A 20,146-nucleotide genomic window follows, 5' to 3' on the forward strand; every position below is an offset into this window, starting at 1 on the left:
TTTTGCCACACTACATTTTAGTTAACAATTAATTGAAGAACGTAGCTGTCCCTTTTATTATTTTTTTAATTAAGTTTACATCTAGAATTGCGAGTGTGGAAACACGCCATGTGTTGTGCTAATGCTAAGAGAGTTGAGACGTTGATTTATGACCAAGAAATAGGCGATTCTTTATTGTCTCTTCGTACTACTTCATCTCATTAATCAATTATTAGACAAATAATTGGCTAATATGAAAATGTCTTTATATTTAAAAAATGTTTTATATCCCTATTTTTTCCTTCGTTTTTTCTATTGTACATCATTAGCGTAAGCGTTATAAGTGGTCCAAGTGCGTTATGAGCTCCAGTGGGAAAATATTCATATAGTTTCATGATTAGTTAACGAGGCAAAACATTCTTAAGTCTGCTTTTAGATATGAGTCGTAACCAATAAAAATATTGACCATTGAGCCCAATGAAATGTTCTATAATGATAAATAACAGTGTTCCAGTACGTTCTTCCAGGAAATTTGGAACTGCTTTCACTAGTGGTGACACTTAGCTTGGGGCATCATCCTTAAATGGTGTCATTCTTTGGGAGAGGTTGGAAAGTATAATACCCTGTATGTCAGAAGGGAAGAGAATATGTCTAGAATGATGTCGACTTGGGTGGCCGAATGGATAGCGTATCCACTTTACCATCAGTGGGCTATGAATTCACATTTCGCGGTGGCATGGACTCTGACCTTGCTTATTGGAGGCCTGAAGTTGAAATAATCTCATATTTAGGAGATTATTTGGAATCTCGTATTTAGGAATTATTCCTAAAACATTAGGAAGCTGAACATAGAGTAGTAGTAGAACTGAAACCGAACTGAAACTGACTATGAGTAGCATATCTATCTTCTATTTCCTATGAAGAGGAATTGAACGTCATCAATTCGCAAGCAATACTGCTGAGCGATTTTTTTGTTCTCATCCATTCAAAATTAAACAAACAAGAAGAAAACTTGAATCTCATAAACCCAGCTTTTAATGGGACTTTCATGGGATATTCCCCCTACTAATAAATATCCTGAATAAATAAATGGAACATCTTGAAATAAATTGTATAAATTGTGAACAATATAAAATAAACATAAAATTTAATACATAAATAAGCTAAATTTAAAATATTTAAATAATGAAATTTGAATCTTGAATCGAAGCAAATAACCTTAATCTACAGTTCAGGTCATTGCTACATTTCTCATGCCAAATTTGTAACCTTAAGAAGCAATCGTTTAGCTTCGGATACTGAAGTACTAAAAGGCCAGCATGCATTATGCTGTCTTGCAGATCAAATCGTCATAGTTGTTAATAGATTTAGCATATACGCAATAGACTTAATAATTATTATGAACTATCGGCTCCAAAGCTGGCATGATTTGGAACGGGAAACTGTTGTTGAAAATGATTCTGTCGGATCCTGAATCAGAATGACCACTATATTAATTGGTTATATTTTCACACTTACTAGTTGATTTTGGTAGGCTGTGACTGCCGTGAAAACAGTTTCGGGAAAGATATATGTTCGGTAGAGTTCGGATTCGAGATCGGAAATCACAGGCTGACTCTGATGGTGATGATGTAACTGAAGCTTCACGAGATGAATCCTCGGCTGATATCTGTGCATGGAGTTGAGTACGATCTGCAAATAGAGAGCGCTGTGAACATCTTCAGAAATACTCTCAAGGTGAGCAAAATAAATAAATAAATAAATTAGAATGATCAGCAGGCAAACCTAGCCCATTTATTCATTTAAATGAATTTGCTTTTCTTTTAACGGCAAGATTATTATCACTGTTTCATATAAACTCTATTAATTTATAAATCATTTACTTAATTCTGTTAGTATCTAGCATCCCCGGATTCCAAAATTTGGGTTTTGCATATATATATATATTTTTTTTTATAGTAGTCGTTATGTACTTCTATTTGAAGAACAGGCAACAATGAAAGAGACAGGTGAGAAGGCAACCCCATCCCCAACCCCATAAATAGTAAAGAGATCGCTTGACAGTCCCTTAAAGTTTTAAACACTAGAGGGGGAACTATATACGAAACCATTTTTATTATTAAATGAAAATATTTGACATGATATGAATCTAATTGCATATTACTACAAAGAACTGAATCCTAGGTGATGATTAAGACAACTAAAAATTTTAAATGCAATTTTGAAAATGCATCTTTAACTTTAACATAAGAATACTGTTATAATTTCTTTCCTCTCAAATAACAAATTAACCAGCCGACTTCCGGTAACTTAATCTTTGTTGCCACAAGAGATGTTATTGATAGAAGAGAAAAAAAGTGATTATCTTAAAACAGACAAAACTTGGGATAATTATACGTATATTCTGAAGAGTTTGCCAACTTCAAGATAATCACACGAAATTATTTTCAAGGCTAAATCGATATTATCCTGAATAATAGCCAACTGCGGGATAATCGCCCACATTATCTTGAATCACCGATTTGGGATAATTGTGCAGAGAAAATGTTAGAATATTTCGCTAATTATTTAATTTTCTTTTTATTGATTTAATTATTATTAATAGGAGTGCTAAACAAATAACGCCCTAGCATTGAATCCAGTTTTTCTGGTTCAAACGATCAACCTATTTACGGGTAGATCGTACTTCGTATCAAAATTTGAATAAGAATGCTACTAACGGAGAAAAACAGCTACTTTGCATAACATAAATCTGACATCTAGAACTGTTTACAAATATTTTAAGCCCGCCTACGTGATTATATAATTTTCTACCTTTGTTATGTCACCTTTTAAAGAGAAATACAAACACTTACATGACCTTGTTTGTCCATCTCGTTGTTGGTCAACTTCACTTTCTCAAAGGACACAACCTGTTTCTTGAGTTGCTCGCCTGTGAAGGGAGAGTCTGGGTGGAGATACAAACGAGCTGGAGAAGGAGGATCAGCCTTGCCGGCCACTAGCCAAGACGAACGATGATAGGCGTAGCGATACCGCTTGTTGTCCACCGGTACGATATCCATCAGAACGGCGTACTTAGTTTGGAGATCGGCTCCGGAAAACGATACCCTCACCGTTGGAAACATCCGCCTGTAAAACAGACAGATAAATGTATTAATGTAGTGTGGGTGCTTCTTTTTTTTTTGCTATTCTCAGACTGGCTAATTTACTTCAGCAACTTCATGAATATTTCATGTAATACACCCATCGAAGTGTTTGTAGATCAGACTTGACTTTTGCCATTAAGTCTGATCTCTTATTTTCAAAAATAATATTATTTTATTTATTTATTTGGAGAAGAAGAAAAAAATAAACAAAATATATACTTTAAAAAACTTTTGTTTTGTTTTGTTTTCGGTCTTAGTCTAAATTAAGAAAATTTAGACTAACACCGACTGAATTAGGAAAATGTGATTTTTTCCGCCCCGTATAATTAATTCAGTAGGTGGGAAATTTAACTAACTTATCTCATTACATTTTATGAAGTTTGTGTCAAATCTCGGCCTTGTACTAGTTTTTTTTTTTTTTTCAATTGTAAGTTTTAACAAAACTAACAATTTTGAAATTAACCGCACTTGGATTACTTTAAAGACAGACTTCCAATATTTTATTTGGTTTTATTCTCACTCACGAAAATTGTAAACCTATGGTATATTAGTGCCGTAAGTGGGCTAAGCTTTTTTAAGTATTTGCATATATATTTTGTATTTTTTTACATAATCCGTAAACCCTGTTCTATAAACCAAACGCGAGACTTTTCTTCATGTATAGAATCGCTCTTTGCGCATGTGAGTATTATATATTATCCTAGTATAATCATATTATCCTAGAGTGCTGTTGAGAAGGTAGGGCATGAATAACCGATATCAGGCCGGATTTTTTTATATATATATATATATATATAAAGGAAAGCTCACTTCACTATATGAACAAAAAACTATCTGGTATTCCATGATGACAGCCCTTTTACTTGATAACTGATACAAGAGGCCAAAGAACGTTTTCAGTAACTAAAAACTGGGTAAGCGATAACCAAACACTAAAGATTTTGTTGTTCCATTGCTGATTGATTCGGTGACTTTCTGATTAAACAGTGACCTTCACATTTCTTCGAATTATTGCAGACCTAGAGCTTCAGTGAAAAGAAAAAAAAACTTCCACGAGTTTTTGGCGCTATTAATTTGTTTTCTGCCCATATTAAAATATGCTTTTCTCTGGACACTGCTGAATTCTATCATATAAAAAAAAGCGTGGTTAAAAGCTTTGTCCATTTCGGGAAATGAAATTTCGTTATAAAAAACGCATTCCTTAATTTCGGTTGAAGTACAGAATCTTCTCTAGGGTCATAATTAGATGTCCTTTCTTCTTAAGTTAAATGGAGCGTATTCGTTCCTTTTTATTGAGAATAATTCGAATTCATTGCATCGCAACGGACAAATATCTGTTGTGAACTGCTCGGGTTGATTTAAGTATAAAAATACTGTAATTGCTCTGGTTGGATTCATCCCTCGTGTTTTATTAGACCGACAAACTGTGTAAGATTTTTTTTCCCCTTTGATTTTAATATTCGTAATACATTTAAAAATTTTATATTTTGCATGCTTCATCTGAGATGTTATCATTTCTGAACAAGGTACATTTCTAAGTACCTTGTTCAGTATACCATTCTAGTTACACTTTGGCGTCGCATTGAAAATAAATTGTTTTAATATCCTAACTGCGCATGACTGAAAAATACAGTTATAATGTTAAGAAGGAACGAGATACTCGTTCCATACGAATTTGTCCTAAAAGAAAATCTCTGTAAGCGCATCTTAAGAACATCACTGGATAAACCAATAGGGGGGAAACTCGGAAAAATCAAGGTTATTAATATTTTTCCTTATTTAAAATAGGTTTTCTCTCTCATCATTTGCAGTTGACGGTGCGTGCTGTAAGATCGTGATTGTCTGCAGCCTCTCCATGCGCAAATAGCTAGGAGCCAAATTAATTTCCTCTAATAAACGTGCTCCAGACTGGCCTACACGACCTAACAGAAGGCAACCACAGAGGGCTTTGCTTTCTCTCTCTCTCTCTCTCTCTCTCTCTCTCTCTCTCTCTCTCTCTCTCTCTCTCTCTGCTAGTAATTCTGGAAGCTGTATCGAACAAAAGGTGTTTAGTTCAGGTCGTGTCACGCGATGTGTCAACTTCCCGCTTTTCCACAGGAAATGACCATGTTGTCACCTATGGTAAACGAGAGGGGGGGGGACTCACGAAAGGGTGAGGTACTTAGAAAAAGAAGCTGTTTTCTTTGTTACCTTTTTTATCGTTTTTAATGAAGAGTAGGAATTACAAAGTTTCATTTCGATACGAAATACGACATGATCGTGTCCGATTCCGTTATGAAGGTTACTATCTTCATTAGGAGTTCGAGGTCACAGCGTCATTTTAGAATCCCGTAGTCAGTGGTTCTTATAATTAGAACGAAAAGTTTATAATTATTGTTTATAATAAAACCTCAAATTATTGGAGCAAAACTTCAGTTCTAGGTCTGGGTGGAGTGGTTACACCCAAGCCCGTCAGCTATTCCCCCTCGATGCTTTCTATACGCCTTAAATACGAACTAACATAAAATATAATTAAGTTTAATAGCCTCAGATTAATGATCTCCCTTTTAGTTGGATAATTTTCTTACAATGGGTATGCAAGGTAAGATGAAAGATGGGTAGGAAATGGAATAGAAAACAGTTGCTCGGTTAAACTGTAAGTAGTTTGGGAATGAATTGCTAGAAGTTAAAGAAAACAAAGGTCTCTGCCGAAATTTTCGTTCACTGAAATAGTCGTAACTCGATTCTAATTGAAATGTATGTATACGTTTATATAATAAAGATGGAACTCGGTTGAAAACTTGTTTACTGGACTTTGAAAATAATGGCCAATGAAACACGTAATTAACTAGAAACATCCCAAACTTACAAACCGTTTTCGATTTTATCATTCGAAATGGAAGAATCGGAGACGTAAAAACTCAGCTGAGAAATTGGCTGCAATTAAGACGGAAGCAAATAAAGCTCGGAAGCGAGTGTTTGATGCTTGTTTATTGAGTGTTCTCCAGTTGATTTAACGAAGGCGACTCAGCTAGCCTCATACAGAGGTTGCCGAATTTTCTTCTGTAGAGACACTCGACCTTTTCATCCCTCAAAAAAGACAAATCGGCTAGAGCAATACGCACATTTAACGGATATACACTAACGTCATCGCTTAAGTTGCTCCGTAATTTCAGATAGTAACCGATTTTTAGCTGTTGTGCGAGAGTTTAAAAAAAAAAAAAAAAAAAAAAACTTCTACATCCGCATGAGATTGGCTAATTCACTTCCACCTAAAATGCTCTCTCTTATAGGTCCTCAGACAGCGCTCAGGACCTATGTCTAACTCTGTCTCAGGATGCGACTCAGGTCTTTTCGAAGTGCAAATGTCGTGGTATCTTTCTGACTATGCTACAGAGGCATAGTTTTTAAGTATTGTGCAGAAATGTTTTTAAATGTCTATTCAATAATTATCCTTCTCTTCCCCATTCTTCTAGAAACATGCATGTACGCTTAATATACTTCCACCCAATAGTGTCATGTCTGCACTTTATATTAGCTGTAGTTTGTATCATGCGCCTCTTCTCACTTCTGTGATTGGTCAACATTTTTTTTTTTTTTTTTTTTTAGCCCGATGAAATTCATTCATTGTACAAAGTTAGCAGGGAGGTGGGAGCGGGGGGGGGGGGTTCTCCCGGAAACTCGAATTTTTCATCCCTTATACAGACAAATCGGACTAGAAATTTATAAACACAATTTATAGACAAAAAACACTATTGGTGGTGGACAGTAGATGGCGGCGTTGTGTGTTGATAGTAGAGTTAGTTGTAGTTGTGTATGTGTGTGTGGTTAGAGGATTAAATAAAGGAGACAGTGAGTTGTGTGTAGTGGAATAGCGTGACCTCCTATGATGAGTCCTTGGAGATATCACCTGATAATATAAATAGTAATACATTAGTTCTTATTAGTTAATAGACTGACGTCTCCAGTAGTAAATAGGCAGCATTAATCCGTTGTTAATAACATTGACTATAATTTTAAAATAAAAACAAATTAATCCAAATTAAAATACAAATATTAAATAAAATATAAAATTAAAATAAAATCTCTGAAAAAAGAAACAAAAACAAACGAAATATTAAAATTATTTCTGTCTTAGACTTCACCTTGGGAACGTTTAGCACGGAACTAATTTTAATGCCTATTTATTTATTTTTATTTTTTGGCTTCTCCGAAACCAAGCCAATTAATAAATCCTTCACGAATACTTATTGGAATACCGAACTGAAAGGATGAATTTCAAAATATTTTCTTAATTTGATCAAAATTTACGTGTATATAATAAAGCCGATCGTTTTTCACCTTCAAATGATGTAAAAAAAAAACAAAGTTTTATGCAGTTCATTTATGACTGGATACATTTAAGAGTCCTCGGCGATGAGGGTCTATTTTTGTAAATGTTTTCTGGTGTGTAATCAATGGAATAGTGTTCGGTTTCTCGTGACTTAAGAGTGCCCAGTGTCCAACATATTTGACGTCCCTCTCCTTTTTTGTAAACCGTAGATGGGTTAAGAATTATTATTATTATTTTTTAAATTTTTATTTTTTATATTTACATAACCGAGAAATCTTGCTTTAGAGATCACACGCGGAAATTCATCTTCTACTCGAAGACAGTCACAAACAACCATGTCAGAGGTGGAATTCGAACCCTTAACCAGTTCGTTGGAGAGCGGACACAGTATCTACTTGGCCAACCAAATACAACACCGAGGGTTTGTTTAATTAAGTTAATTAAATCTAACAGAAATTAGTTTTTTCCCCCCCTTCAGTTACGAGTCTGTACATTCTTCGTTGCCATGTAGTCAAATATTTATGTTCCCCTAACCTGTTTGAAGTAGACGTTCATACCATTATTATACTAAAAATACCTTTAGTTGTGAATCGGTTGTAAGTTGTTAGCTTAATAATAATAATAATAAAACATTGCTGAATTATCATAATAAATACATTTGAATTGTGTACTTTACTTACTGTTTGAGTCGTTTGGAACAGTTTTTACTATTTCGATGTTTAATTGCCTATAACGGACTTGACTTTGCAAACTTGATCTTGCCTGACGCCAAAATCCAAATAATTTTCTTATTCAAGTTCAACAGTGGTTACTTCTCGATGTTGATAGGAATTTAAGACAAAATATCAATGAATTAAAATATCACAAATTGTTTAAGCAAGCTGGGAATACAGGAAAACAGCTAAGACGAGTAGAATTATATGATTATAAATTAACGTTTTTTAACTCCTTAAAAATAATAAAAAGAAGAGTAAAGAGCTGCAAAAGTGTCGGAGATTAAAAGATTGTAAACCGTGGTTGACCAAGTTGGATACGCCGACCAGTATATTTTTCGGGTTGCAAGACATCTATCATGATATTGAAGATATTGTGATAGATGTATCTTTCTGTATTTTTTTTTTATGTTAGTTGTTTCTACGTGAGATAGGAAGCAAATTAGTTGTACTGTTCGCATCTGCGTAGATAAATACGAGAAAATGTAACGTTTTTAATTAATAGCTTAAGTTTTTTTTTTCTTTTCTTCACTAAAATGACTAAAAAAGTTGTCAAAAGCAGCCATATAGGAGCCTTCGATGACAGTTAAATTTGAGTTTAGATTTTCTAAAATCAGAAAATGGGTCGTCTATAGTATATATTTTGTGACTAGTCTCAATCCGGGGTTGTCAATGGAAGAAACAACTCGCGAGTAACTTTCAAAAGCACTCCAGTATTTTGGTTATCCAGAAGGAAACCTTCCATGCGGTGTGGCTGTAGCTCCTACCATTTTAGAAGGTTGCTTTATACAAACAAAACAAATAGTATTTATTGAGACACATTCATGATAAATTTGCATCAAAGCGAGAACAAACATTGCGATCACAGTTCAAGTGTGAAATTATCCACGTTTTTGTTTGTTTGCTTTTGTTAGAGTCGTATTGGACTGCAGCACTAAAATCATTTCACAATACCTAATTATTTAGAAATTCTCGAGATTAATTAACAGACTAATAGATTTCTCACCGGAAATGTCTTTCTATCTCTGATTGTTGCCCTGCGGTGAACACACACACACACACACACACACACACACACACACACACACACACACACACACACACACACACACACACACACACACACACACACACACACACACAGAGAGAGAGAGAGGTGATCTGTTCTTCCCCGTACATTTGCAATATTAGCGCACAGTCATGAACATCGAAGCATTTTCGTGCAGGCCATGAAACAGAACCCCCCCCCCCCTCTGACCTAATTAGAAAACATTGGGAAACTCAGGTGAGGAAACCAATTTGGTTTCAGCCTGGTTGATAGCAGTGTTACTCATCATTATCCGAAGTAAACTACTTTCTGTGTTTTTGTTAATTAGAAATAATATGAAAAAAAAAGTAAATTAAAAATCATATTCTTTTTTTTACAAAAAAAGTTACATCACTTTGCATGTTTCATTGATTATAATAAATGCGAAATATACTTAAAATTTAATTCTTCTCTTAACTTCAGATTTTATTGAGTAGCTCTGTTTATTTCTAAAACGAGCTAAAATATCCTTTTTTTTTTCTTTTGTTTCTCTAATTAAAAAGAGTATTTACGGCTAGTTGAACGTTTACGAGTAATACCCCTCACCTTACCACTGAGCTACTAAAAGCGAAACCAATTTCGTGGGAACATTGAGTCACATTTGTTTGTTGTTTACAAACATTTTTTATTCTGTAGCGAGACAAAAAATATTGAAAGACTGCACCATTAACATTAATTGGCATAATTCACAGAGTTGAGTAAAATCTCAGATCTTTTACCGTTCCTCACATGAGAATGACTTTTCGAAATATTTCCGTGGTAAACAACAACAAAACTTGCATATACTCGAACAAACATCTGTATTATTTTTTTTATGTGACTTCCACCGACTAAAAGATTTGAAAACCTTTTAGTGAGCAGTATGCGATATCGCCCATGTTTTGGTCAAAAGAGGCTTCCTAGATTTTCACGAATTCCAATGCATTTTTTGAAGAATGCTAAATCTTTTAAATAAATTTATCAGATAAGTTTAACAAAAAATATTTAAAATTTTCGAAAAAATAAAATGTAGAAAAAATATCGAAACGAATCTAAAACATCTAAATTTTCGGATTAAAAATTATTATCATCAACAGACCTCCATGAGTCAAGAGACTCATCGCGGGAGGTCCCTTATTATACACACAGTATATCATACCGTGCCTTAAATATATTCACTGTCTCCATATTCACCACAATCTTAGGCAATGCATTACAGTTACCCACAACTCTCTACACAAAAAATCCGCTCCTCATCCACTTGCTTACGTCCAGCAAGTGGATGAGGAGCGGACGTAAGTACAGCTTCTCGTACAGCTTCCATGAATGATCTCTTGTTTTCCTTTGGTTTCTCTCCATTCGATGTATAACATCATCCACATTAAGCTGGTAATAACCCCTTAATAACTTGTATGTCTCAATCATATCCTCCTCCTCCTATTTACCAGTTTCTGCAATTTGCATTTCCTTAATCTGTCTTCATACTCAACATTCCCGAAACCAGAAATCAACTTAGTTGTCTCTGGATCTTTTCCAATATCTCCTCATCTTTTTAAAAACCAGGTGACTAAATCTGTGCACAATAGTCCATACGTGGCCTAATCAAAGCTTTATACAGTGAAACCATAGCATCTTTACTTCTACACCTCTGTATCTTCTGCATCATTGCTATAATCCGTTGCGCTGCCTTCACAATTATAGCAATGTGTCCCCGAAATTTTAGATCCTTGCTCAATCACTCCCAGATCTCATCTCCACACTTCCTCCAATATATTGCTACCAACTGTATACTCTGCATCCCACCTTTGCTTCCAAATTTTAAAACTTTACACTTTGCAGCATTGAACTGGTAAACCACTTGTTTATTTAGCTGGCGTATTCAAGTCTTGTAAGGCCAGGACGGCTTCAACTTTGCATCATCTGTAAACAAAACTGAATATCACCATTCAAACACCTCCCGATATTATTAGCATAAAAGAACTTAAATTCTTCTTCTCCATAAAGTTTTTTCAGCATGTGAGAGTTATATCAAAAGTTCTACATATCGCTTTATGCCTAGTAAGAGGGGTGATATAATAGTTTTCGCCTTCATTTATTATGTTTTCACTCAGACTCTTGAATAAAAATGTCATGTCATGTTCGTGTTTTCTGTTTTTTGTTCCGCGAAAAAAGACTTCGAAATGTGGAATAATCTCACTAAGGTAGAATATTGCGCAATGACCACGTTCGTAACTCAACATCGAAATCTTACATGGGAAAAACCTAAGATTCACGATGATTTACGTGAAATGTGTGAAGTATGGTGCAGTGGATCGCAGTACAGTGTCAAGGTGGGAATCTCGCTTCCGTGACAAGCAGACAAGCATTAAAAGCGATCCAAGAAGTGACAAGCCATCGACAGCAACAGATAACACGTCGGTGGTTATCGTCAATAGTCTGCTCGAAGGATATCGCCACAGAACGGACGAAAATCGCAAACATCTCAACCACACTTTTCAGAATTCTAACAGAAATTTTAAAGAAGAAAAAAGTTGCTGCGTGGGTCCCACAACAGCTGATAGAAGACCAGTTAAGACAGCTTGCGAAAAGAATACAGAATCGCTGTTTTGTTATGAAACCGAAGGCGAACCATTTATGAACAAAATTGTTGTTCGTAAAGTAGACATTTATAGACAAATAATTGTTCAAAAATAAAAGGAGCATCGATGCAAGAGTTTAAACCATTTTTTAAAATTTTTTTCTGAATTAGAAAGCACTCTAGCCCTGGGATGATATGAGGTATTTCGTCATGGTATTCCTTGATGATGAAATAGTACCTTTACTGATTTGTTTAGTTTGATTAGTTTATTATATGGCGGTTCTGTTTTTTAAGAAAACAAATATCTGAAAATTAAGGCATGTTCCCTCCCCTTCACCTTTTATATTAACTTTCTGAACAGAACTATGAACTGGACAGAAAATAAATATCCCGTTAAGTCAACTTTTATTAAGTCAACCAACAAAGCGCATTTTCCCTTCCTACAAAATATTTCTATTCTCGTATTTTATTTTCCTAACGAGGAGAACCCGAAATAGTTTTTATGGAATATTTTCTGTTCTTGTTATCATCCTTGTGGGTTTTTTTATGCTGGTTTGTTTTATATATAAATTCACATTCTACTTAAGGAACTTGAGTAGAATGTGAATTTCTGTGGTATACGAAAATTTCCCAACCTTATTTCAGTCTATTACTTAATTAAAAATGGATCTTGATATTCATTCAGTATATCTTACGATCCTTGCTTATCTTTGTGAAGGAACGAAATAATAATAATAATTATTATTATTATTATTATGTTATTTAGCACAGGCTTTCGTACACTCTTTGACTGGTAAAGGATTTAAAGTTATGTTATAGAAGGAATGATTTTTTTAAAGTTTTCGAGACTAAATATTTCTTGTTTTGTATTATCTTTTCGTCGAAAAATGATAGATGGAATGAACCGTTTAGTTACGCTAAAAATATAATAAAAATTTAATGACTCTACACTGTGAGAACGGAAGTGTTAAAACAGACATCTCTCTCTCTCTCTCTCTCTCTCTCTCACACACACACACACACACACACACACACACACACACACATCGATGCTATTTGACATTTATTTAAAAGTAGACCAGTGTACACTGGCGTACTAATACGTGATTGTCTTTTTAAGTGTAAATGCGATAGGTTATGTCATCGCTTATTTCAATCTACACTAAGTAATATACTTAGGTATTTCGTGAAAGCGTAATCACATCATTCCAGATGACAATAAATTAATTTATTATATACAGGGATTGTGATTCTAAGCGGGTAAACTTTACAGTGACTGCACTGCATAATTGAGAAGGCATGGGCTGTAGGTCGAATTCCGAATGAGTGGTGGGAAGCTGTCATAGTACCCATCTATAAAAAAAGGGAAATAAAATCCAATGTGAGAATTACAGAGGAATTTCTCTGCTCAGTGTTCCTCGCAAGATTTATACAAGCATACTTGAGAAGAGGCCAAGAAAAATTGTGGAAGAGAAGCTTGGACAAAAGCGATCACGGTTCAAGCCAAATAGGAGTGGTCAGCATCAGATGTTCACTTTAAGACAAATAGTTGAGAAATCAGGGAATAAAACAAAATGTATTTGTGTTTCGTAGATCCGGAAAAGGCATATGACAAGGTGCCAAGAGAAAGCTGTTCAAAACGCTACAGTTATATGGAATATTATACAGAGCAATACATGGTCTATATTTAATTTGTAAATCCGTAGTTAAAATTGAATGGGATGCAGAAATATAGTATGAGGTAATAAGTGTGAGACAAGGGTGTCCATTACTCTACTGTTATTTATCATCTTTTATCTCATCATTTATCTCTATTATGAAAAGTAGCATTAGACTTCATATTAAAATTGGAGATGTGTCAGCTGTTTACTTTATGCGATAATATTATACGCTTAAATAAATCCAGTAGAAGAATGCAACATATCTTAACTAAACCGAATAACTGTTGTAACAAATTTAGCATGAAAATCAGCAATAAAAAAAAATAATTATGAAAATATGCAAGAATGTTGAAAACATCTGCTACATCCTGAATGGAAAACCTATTACAAGTAAAACATTTCAGTTATTTATGCGCAGTTTTTAGTAAAGATGGCAAATTAGATATAGACAACAGAAAAGGCTGGCATGGTAGGAAGTCAACTAAATAAGTTTATATGGAATGAAAGAGAAATTAGTGGAAACACCAAAGTATCTGTATACAAGACAGTGTTCGACTTCTATTTTAAATGTATGGATCTAAAACCTGGGCTAGGGAAAAAGCTGTTGATCTAAGACTGAAACCACAGCTGATATGACAGGTCTGAAAAAACTTAGCAGAGAGATCAGATGGTATCAGTAGCAGAATCATATTAAAAATGAAGATATTAAGAAGGAATTTGACATTATTAGCCTTGAGGAATGCGTAAGCCCAGTTCATCTAAGGCGGTATGATCACTTAAATGGAATAGGAGAGGAAAGCTTAGTGAAACAGGTGTTTGATGCTAGATAAAAGACCCAAAGGAAGACTAAGATGTTGACGGATTGATACATTTAAAAGGGTCTTAGAATAGCGAAATATGAAATCTCATCACAATATTCGACTCTAACAGATAAGACTAGTTTGGAGGAAAATCGGCGAATGCAAGTTAGTGATGATGTAAACTTATGTAGTACTGGCAAGTATTCTGTACTCCCTTTGAGAGTATATATCAGAAATTCAATGATGAAGGGGCTGAAGAAGAGAACAGAGAGTAGCCAAATAGATGGATTTATAGTTGACAACGTTTATTACTGATTATACACTTACGCTAGTGGCCTGCGAGAAATTAAAAAAGAAATAATGGAATAAAAAGATAAAAAGAGGGAAAGGATAACGAAATTATGAATATCCAACAAAAATACACTTATTTGATCGTCTGAGTTATATTTAATGGAAGAATTAAAAAGAGGGGGAGACTAGTTCATCTAGTCTACTTAAACTGTTAGATTGATGAGTATTGTAGCTAACAAAAAATGAAAAGTAAAATTAAATGACAAGGAAATAGTTCTCTGAAAACGCAATTAGTGGTCGTTCGTTACTGTTCAGAGTTGAATCATGAATAATAAACTACACACACGGAATATGAAAGTTGGAAGAGCTTGAAATGTGGATATAGAGATGTTTACTCAGGATGAAGAAAAAAAAAAAGTGATAAACATACACGTAATGAAAAGAATAAATAAGTATTAAGTACAATTGTTACATATAATAACTATTAAGTACAATTAAGTACAATTATTAAGTAAAAAATGGAGTAGAGGTTTTCTTGGACTTCTTGCTGGAAATGAGGCGTAAGTTAGTACATAATACAATTAGTAATTGAAGGGAAAGCGATGCAAAAGGAATGAGAAAGAAATTGTGATTAAATACATAAAACAACGGATAGGAATAACGTTATTCCTATCCGTTATTCTATTTATGTCCTATTGGAATTTCCTAAAGGAAAAACTTTGTTTTTTCTCTAAATAGAAGGAATTTTCCTTTCGGAATATCTGCATTTCTGTGTAAAGTACACAAACCAAATGCAAAAAAACAGTTGATACGCAATCGGCAGTCAATGCAATGACTCATGGCTGACAGGACTGGTCTCGTGATGTTTATAAACACCAATTAACACCATCTCTTTCGAAGCCGATCTTAAAAGATTATTCTTGAAGATGCACTTTGGGGAAGACCTGGGTTCGAATCTCCTCTAAGACATAAGCGAACCCTTATCAACGGCTCTTCAAGTAAAGGCGAATTAGCTGGTATCATACGAGAGTGGCACGGATCTCTTTCCTTCAGAAAGTCGGACTTTTTTTTCATCCCGCAAATCGTCACACCGCAATTAACAGACATGATACACTGGCTTTCGCCTGCAATTCAAACCAACCCAACTCAGATTATTCTGCATAGGGAGGATAACCTCAACTAGATGAATTACTTAATATTTCATGGCCAGTAAAATTTGGTGCTTTTTTTTTTTTTAAATGGTGATAAAATATTTTTTCAAAAAAATTCACACTTTTAAAACCTTCTTTCAGAAATATACTAATTTAACATTGGCAGGCTAAATAATAGTATATTTCGACAGTGGTAATTATATAAGCCAAGGCATTTGGAGAAAGTTTACATCGAAAGAAGTCCAAATATTGATATGTTTATTATTATTATAAACGGCAAATGCGATTAGTCTTACAGTTGTTATATTTTAAATATGGGTCTTTATATTTATTTCTTGCATTAATTATTCTGGTGTTTAGTGTAAAAATGCATTTTTAATACGTTTTATTTATTGCATCTAGTATTTGATTTAATAATTTAATATTTAATACATATAAATTTTTTATGTGTCTTGCATCCAGAAAAAGCTATAAACATATAGTACATTAGTACCGTAGGCAAACTGAACATTTTTTTTATTTTCTTTTATTTCTTTTTACATATTCCGGAAACTGTGCTCTAGGATGTTTTAATGTCGTATATTCAAAAATCCAGAATGTATAGTCGAATATACTGTACGATGTAAATGGAAACTACATCATTGGCTGATCGACCGTGTCGATACACCATAATTAATTCCCATAATTTGTTTTTATTATTTGTTTTTCTGTCAACCATTTTATATGTTCAGAAGCATTTATCCATATCAACAGCATAAAATCTTAACATTGCTACAATTGCTTGCTGCTCTGCACTTAATGCAATTCAAAAGTCCATCAAGGACTTTGTGAGAAAAACCAGAGCTTTTGTAAACACTTGTTTACAAAAGCTCTGGTTTTTCTGGTGGTTCTTGGTGAATCCAAGAATAGACATGGATTCCTCATAATCTCTGCTCTTGACCCCAGCCCACGCACTCATTTATTTGATGTAAGCCTTGCTGTCTTTCGTATACGTGGGAGTGATGTAAAACAATTAATAAAAACAAAGTAACCTGACTTTTACCGTTAACTAATCTACAAACTCTCTAGAGCTCTGTCTAGAATTTTTATAAACGAAATGTTTTGCTGCGCGATACTAAAAAGAATGCTCCTAACGTATTAAGAGCAGTCCGGTTAGTTATTTCGGGACTTTGACTAGATGTAATTTTTACGAATATCTGGTATTTGAATATTTACGAACATCTGTCTAGCCACTGTTCCAATTTTCGTTTCAGTCGGATCGTTTTCAAGGGCGCAAAAAAGGGCAAAATATGTCGACATTATAATTTGCAATAACGTGAACTGGATGGAATTTAACAATTGAGATTTAAGTTCATGTGCTCATGGACAACCCCATAACCATGCAGCTTTGATTTCAGTTGGATCATTTTTTATTTGCAAAATTTGCGAAGCGATTCGAACTTATATAAATAATTAACATTTGTGATACTGTATATCGTATTCTTCATAGACGTAACTTCAAATAGAGACATAATTCTTCTACCTTGTTTGCCATCAATAATATCACACCTTCACCACAAAACCTGCCAGATTAATGCCCTCAAATGGCAAATATGATATTCTTGCCGTCCGTTAACATCGCTATGCGATGATGTCTTAATACATATTAACAGTATATAGTTTCCATAAGACTATAAAGTACCTAATAGTGTTGTAGACAAGCACGTGTTACTTGTTGTCAGATTACTCGGTATGTCAGCCATCTTCTGTGGAAAGTATAACCGGAAAACTTCAAATATAGCACAAGATAACATCGGCATGATGGCTGTTGAAGGAGATGGATGGACCAGAGCGTCATTAATTACACCGTCTGTGGTTCAGGGTGAATGCCCTAGTACATCACTGATCGGAGAACATCCAATCACTCACGGGCGCTTCCCACAGACACTAATGAGTGCAAATAATGTATTATTACAAGAGAAAATATTAGGTTTAGCTCGGATGCCGTGTGCTGTTTGGCAAGAAAACTTGTTACTAGAGGTCGCTTTGATTGAGAGGACAATGAATTACATGTTTGCAAAGATGGCTTTTAGAACGTGTCACCGGCTGTGATGGAGCAATGTCGTCATCATAAGAGGAATGTTTTGCATATCGCCTCGTTTCATTGACAACCTTAGGCATAATAACGAACAGACGCTAATAACTATACTGAAGCTGCTTATAAAGCTATTTTGTTAACGTCGCCATAAAATGTTTTCTAATTTGTTTCATTGAAAATAAAGGCGCTTTTTTACAGTGCCATTTCCGACTTATCAATTATAAGTTTCCATGGTTGCTGATAGCTGCTTGTGCATTGACAAAATGATTAATTGAAATATTCTAAAGTTTAAATATTTCTAATTTTTGTGCCATCACTGTTGATAAATTAATTTTTTAAAAAAAAAATTGTTCATTACCGAGCTTTAACAATTTTTTTTTTTAATTTGAAGATAGAGGTCGCTTTGATTTAATCGCAAATCATAAAGTATTCAGTGAGTCTGTTCTGTATTAGATTAAGTAAAATATGTCAGACATTATTATTTCATACATATGGATTATTCTTAAACGAATGTAATTTTCTTTAATGAAAATATTTTACCTTGACGAAGGGATATTACTTCGAACATACCCCCCATGTCACTGAGTATTGCACTTTCCCAAACTCTCACTGTCTGTTTTAAGAGTATGACAGCATAAGCCGCTTATGAAACGTGCGTGTGATATTTGAGATAAGTCAAATATATACAATTCACGGAAGAGCTCTTATGAATTACAATCCTCCTGACTTTTATATAATGCGTGCATTTTCTGAGTGTGTGTTGGGGAATAGCTTGGCAATTCTCGCTGCGTTAGTGGAAATTTCGTTCAATACAATTCTGAGGCGAGCAGATGTTGACGCAGGCTTTGATCAGCTTCTTTGCTGTGTAACGAAATGCTGAAAATCTGGCAAATTCATACGCGTGCTAAAGGTAGTAGTTAATTATACTTTTCTGTTTTTTTGAGTATTACTTTTATTTTATTTAGTTATTTATTTTGCATGCGTTTCAAGAAAGAAAATTTATGCCCAAATGTCTAGTAAGAATCTCCTGTCGATATATTTTTCTCTCCCCATTGTGTTCTGAAATGTGCGTTGATAGCTGTACATTTTCAGGAAAAGTTGTTCCTGAAAAGATACGGCTTCTGATCAGGACATTTTAACATAATAGAAAACGGTTTTTCTTTTCTTTTTTGTTAAGAACAGAAATAGACGTTTCATAATTGGTTACAGGCTAAAGCAATGACCTTAAAATTTACAAATTCCGACTTTATTTTTTCATTAAGTAAAAAAAAGTAACTTAATTTTGGCCAAATATGACATTCATAGGAATTCAGTCGCCTACATGCATGTGAAAAAGTACGAGGTGGAAAAGAAAAAGAGAGAGATTAGCAAAACTAGAACTCGTATAATGACCCAAAGCACTACTAGATAGAAGAAGCAGTCTTTGGCGGGCTTCTGTTGCTTTGAACACTTTATAAATTGAAATGATGACAAAGAATGAAGTGGCTGATAGCATCAGGCGTCGTTCCTTTTGCATGGCCGGCTAATGTCTGTCTGGATTATGATTGCCGGTATTGACACCTCCCCACAGCTAATTACATTAAGAGCGCTCAGCAGGTTGCTGTATTTCCACATTAGGCTTAATAGCAAAAGAAGTTGAGTTGATAAGTGCATGTGGTTTTTGTTGAGGAAACAGGAATGGTTTTTGTTAAGATACGAGATAAATAGAGGTGAACAGCGGGGGAAGGAGTTCAGATATTTTCCTGCACAGTTCTCCTCAGATGTGAGGGGTGAGGATAATGTGGCAGTCTATCACTGTTAGTTTGACTTTTATAGTTCCTTCCCCCCCCCCCCATCTCTTTCCACTTTTGTACTTCCTGTGGACATTACAACTGTAGAAATCCATTCTGTTAAAAATGATTTAAGAATGGGAGTCAGATACCAAATAAAGCTGTCAGCAAGAGAGGCAAATGGCTTAGAAGAATTTTCCCCTTAGTGCTGTCACTTATTTAATACTGTTATTTACAGCAAAGAGTGGTGGCAAGATTCAATTTAAAAGGAACATCTCGGTGGATGTTGAAAGGTGGGCCGAATCCTGTAAATAGTGAAATAGCGATGAACTAAATTATCGTTTTTTTTACACACCATAAAAAATAAACTAAAAAAAAAAGAATACGCTTAAAGTAATAGAGGTTTAAATAAAAAATGCTATAATTGCTTTAAAAGGTTAGTTTTAGTGAACATAATTATAGTACAATTGAACTTATGGGAGACTACAGCAACTATAATTAATAGATTGTTGGTTATCTTTTGGGAACCATGTTTAGATCATTTAGAACGATAAATATATTACAGATAATGTTATATTTGGAAATTTGTCATTCTTAAAATGA

At 34.3% G+C, this 20,146-nt stretch overlaps 1 protein-coding gene across 2 annotated transcripts in view; it reads right to left on the reverse strand.

Moving 5' to 3' along the window:
* LOC150096634 (T-box transcription factor TBX20-like) overlaps positions 1–20,146 on the reverse strand; it is a 93,403-nt gene that overhangs the window by 35,923 nt on the left and 37,334 nt on the right. For both annotated transcript variants that reach the window (XM_090408438.1, XM_090408437.1), the window contains exons 2-3: positions 2,835–3,108; positions 1,498–1,671 (exon numbers count right to left, since the gene is read on the reverse strand). In XM_090408438.1, the coding sequence (XP_090264564.1) occupies positions 1,498–1,671; positions 2,835–3,108 (448 nt within the window). The remainder of the gene's footprint in view (positions 1–1,497; positions 1,672–2,834; positions 3,109–20,146) is intronic.

The sequence above is a fragment of the Typopeltis vanoorti genome, chromosome 18 (genome assembly GCF_054136105.1).
Source record: "Typopeltis vanoorti isolate ZY-2024b chromosome 18, IOZ_Tvanoo_1.0, whole genome shotgun sequence".
In the NCBI taxonomy this organism is placed as follows: Eukaryota; Metazoa; Arthropoda; class Arachnida; order Uropygi; family Thelyphonidae; genus Typopeltis; species Typopeltis vanoorti.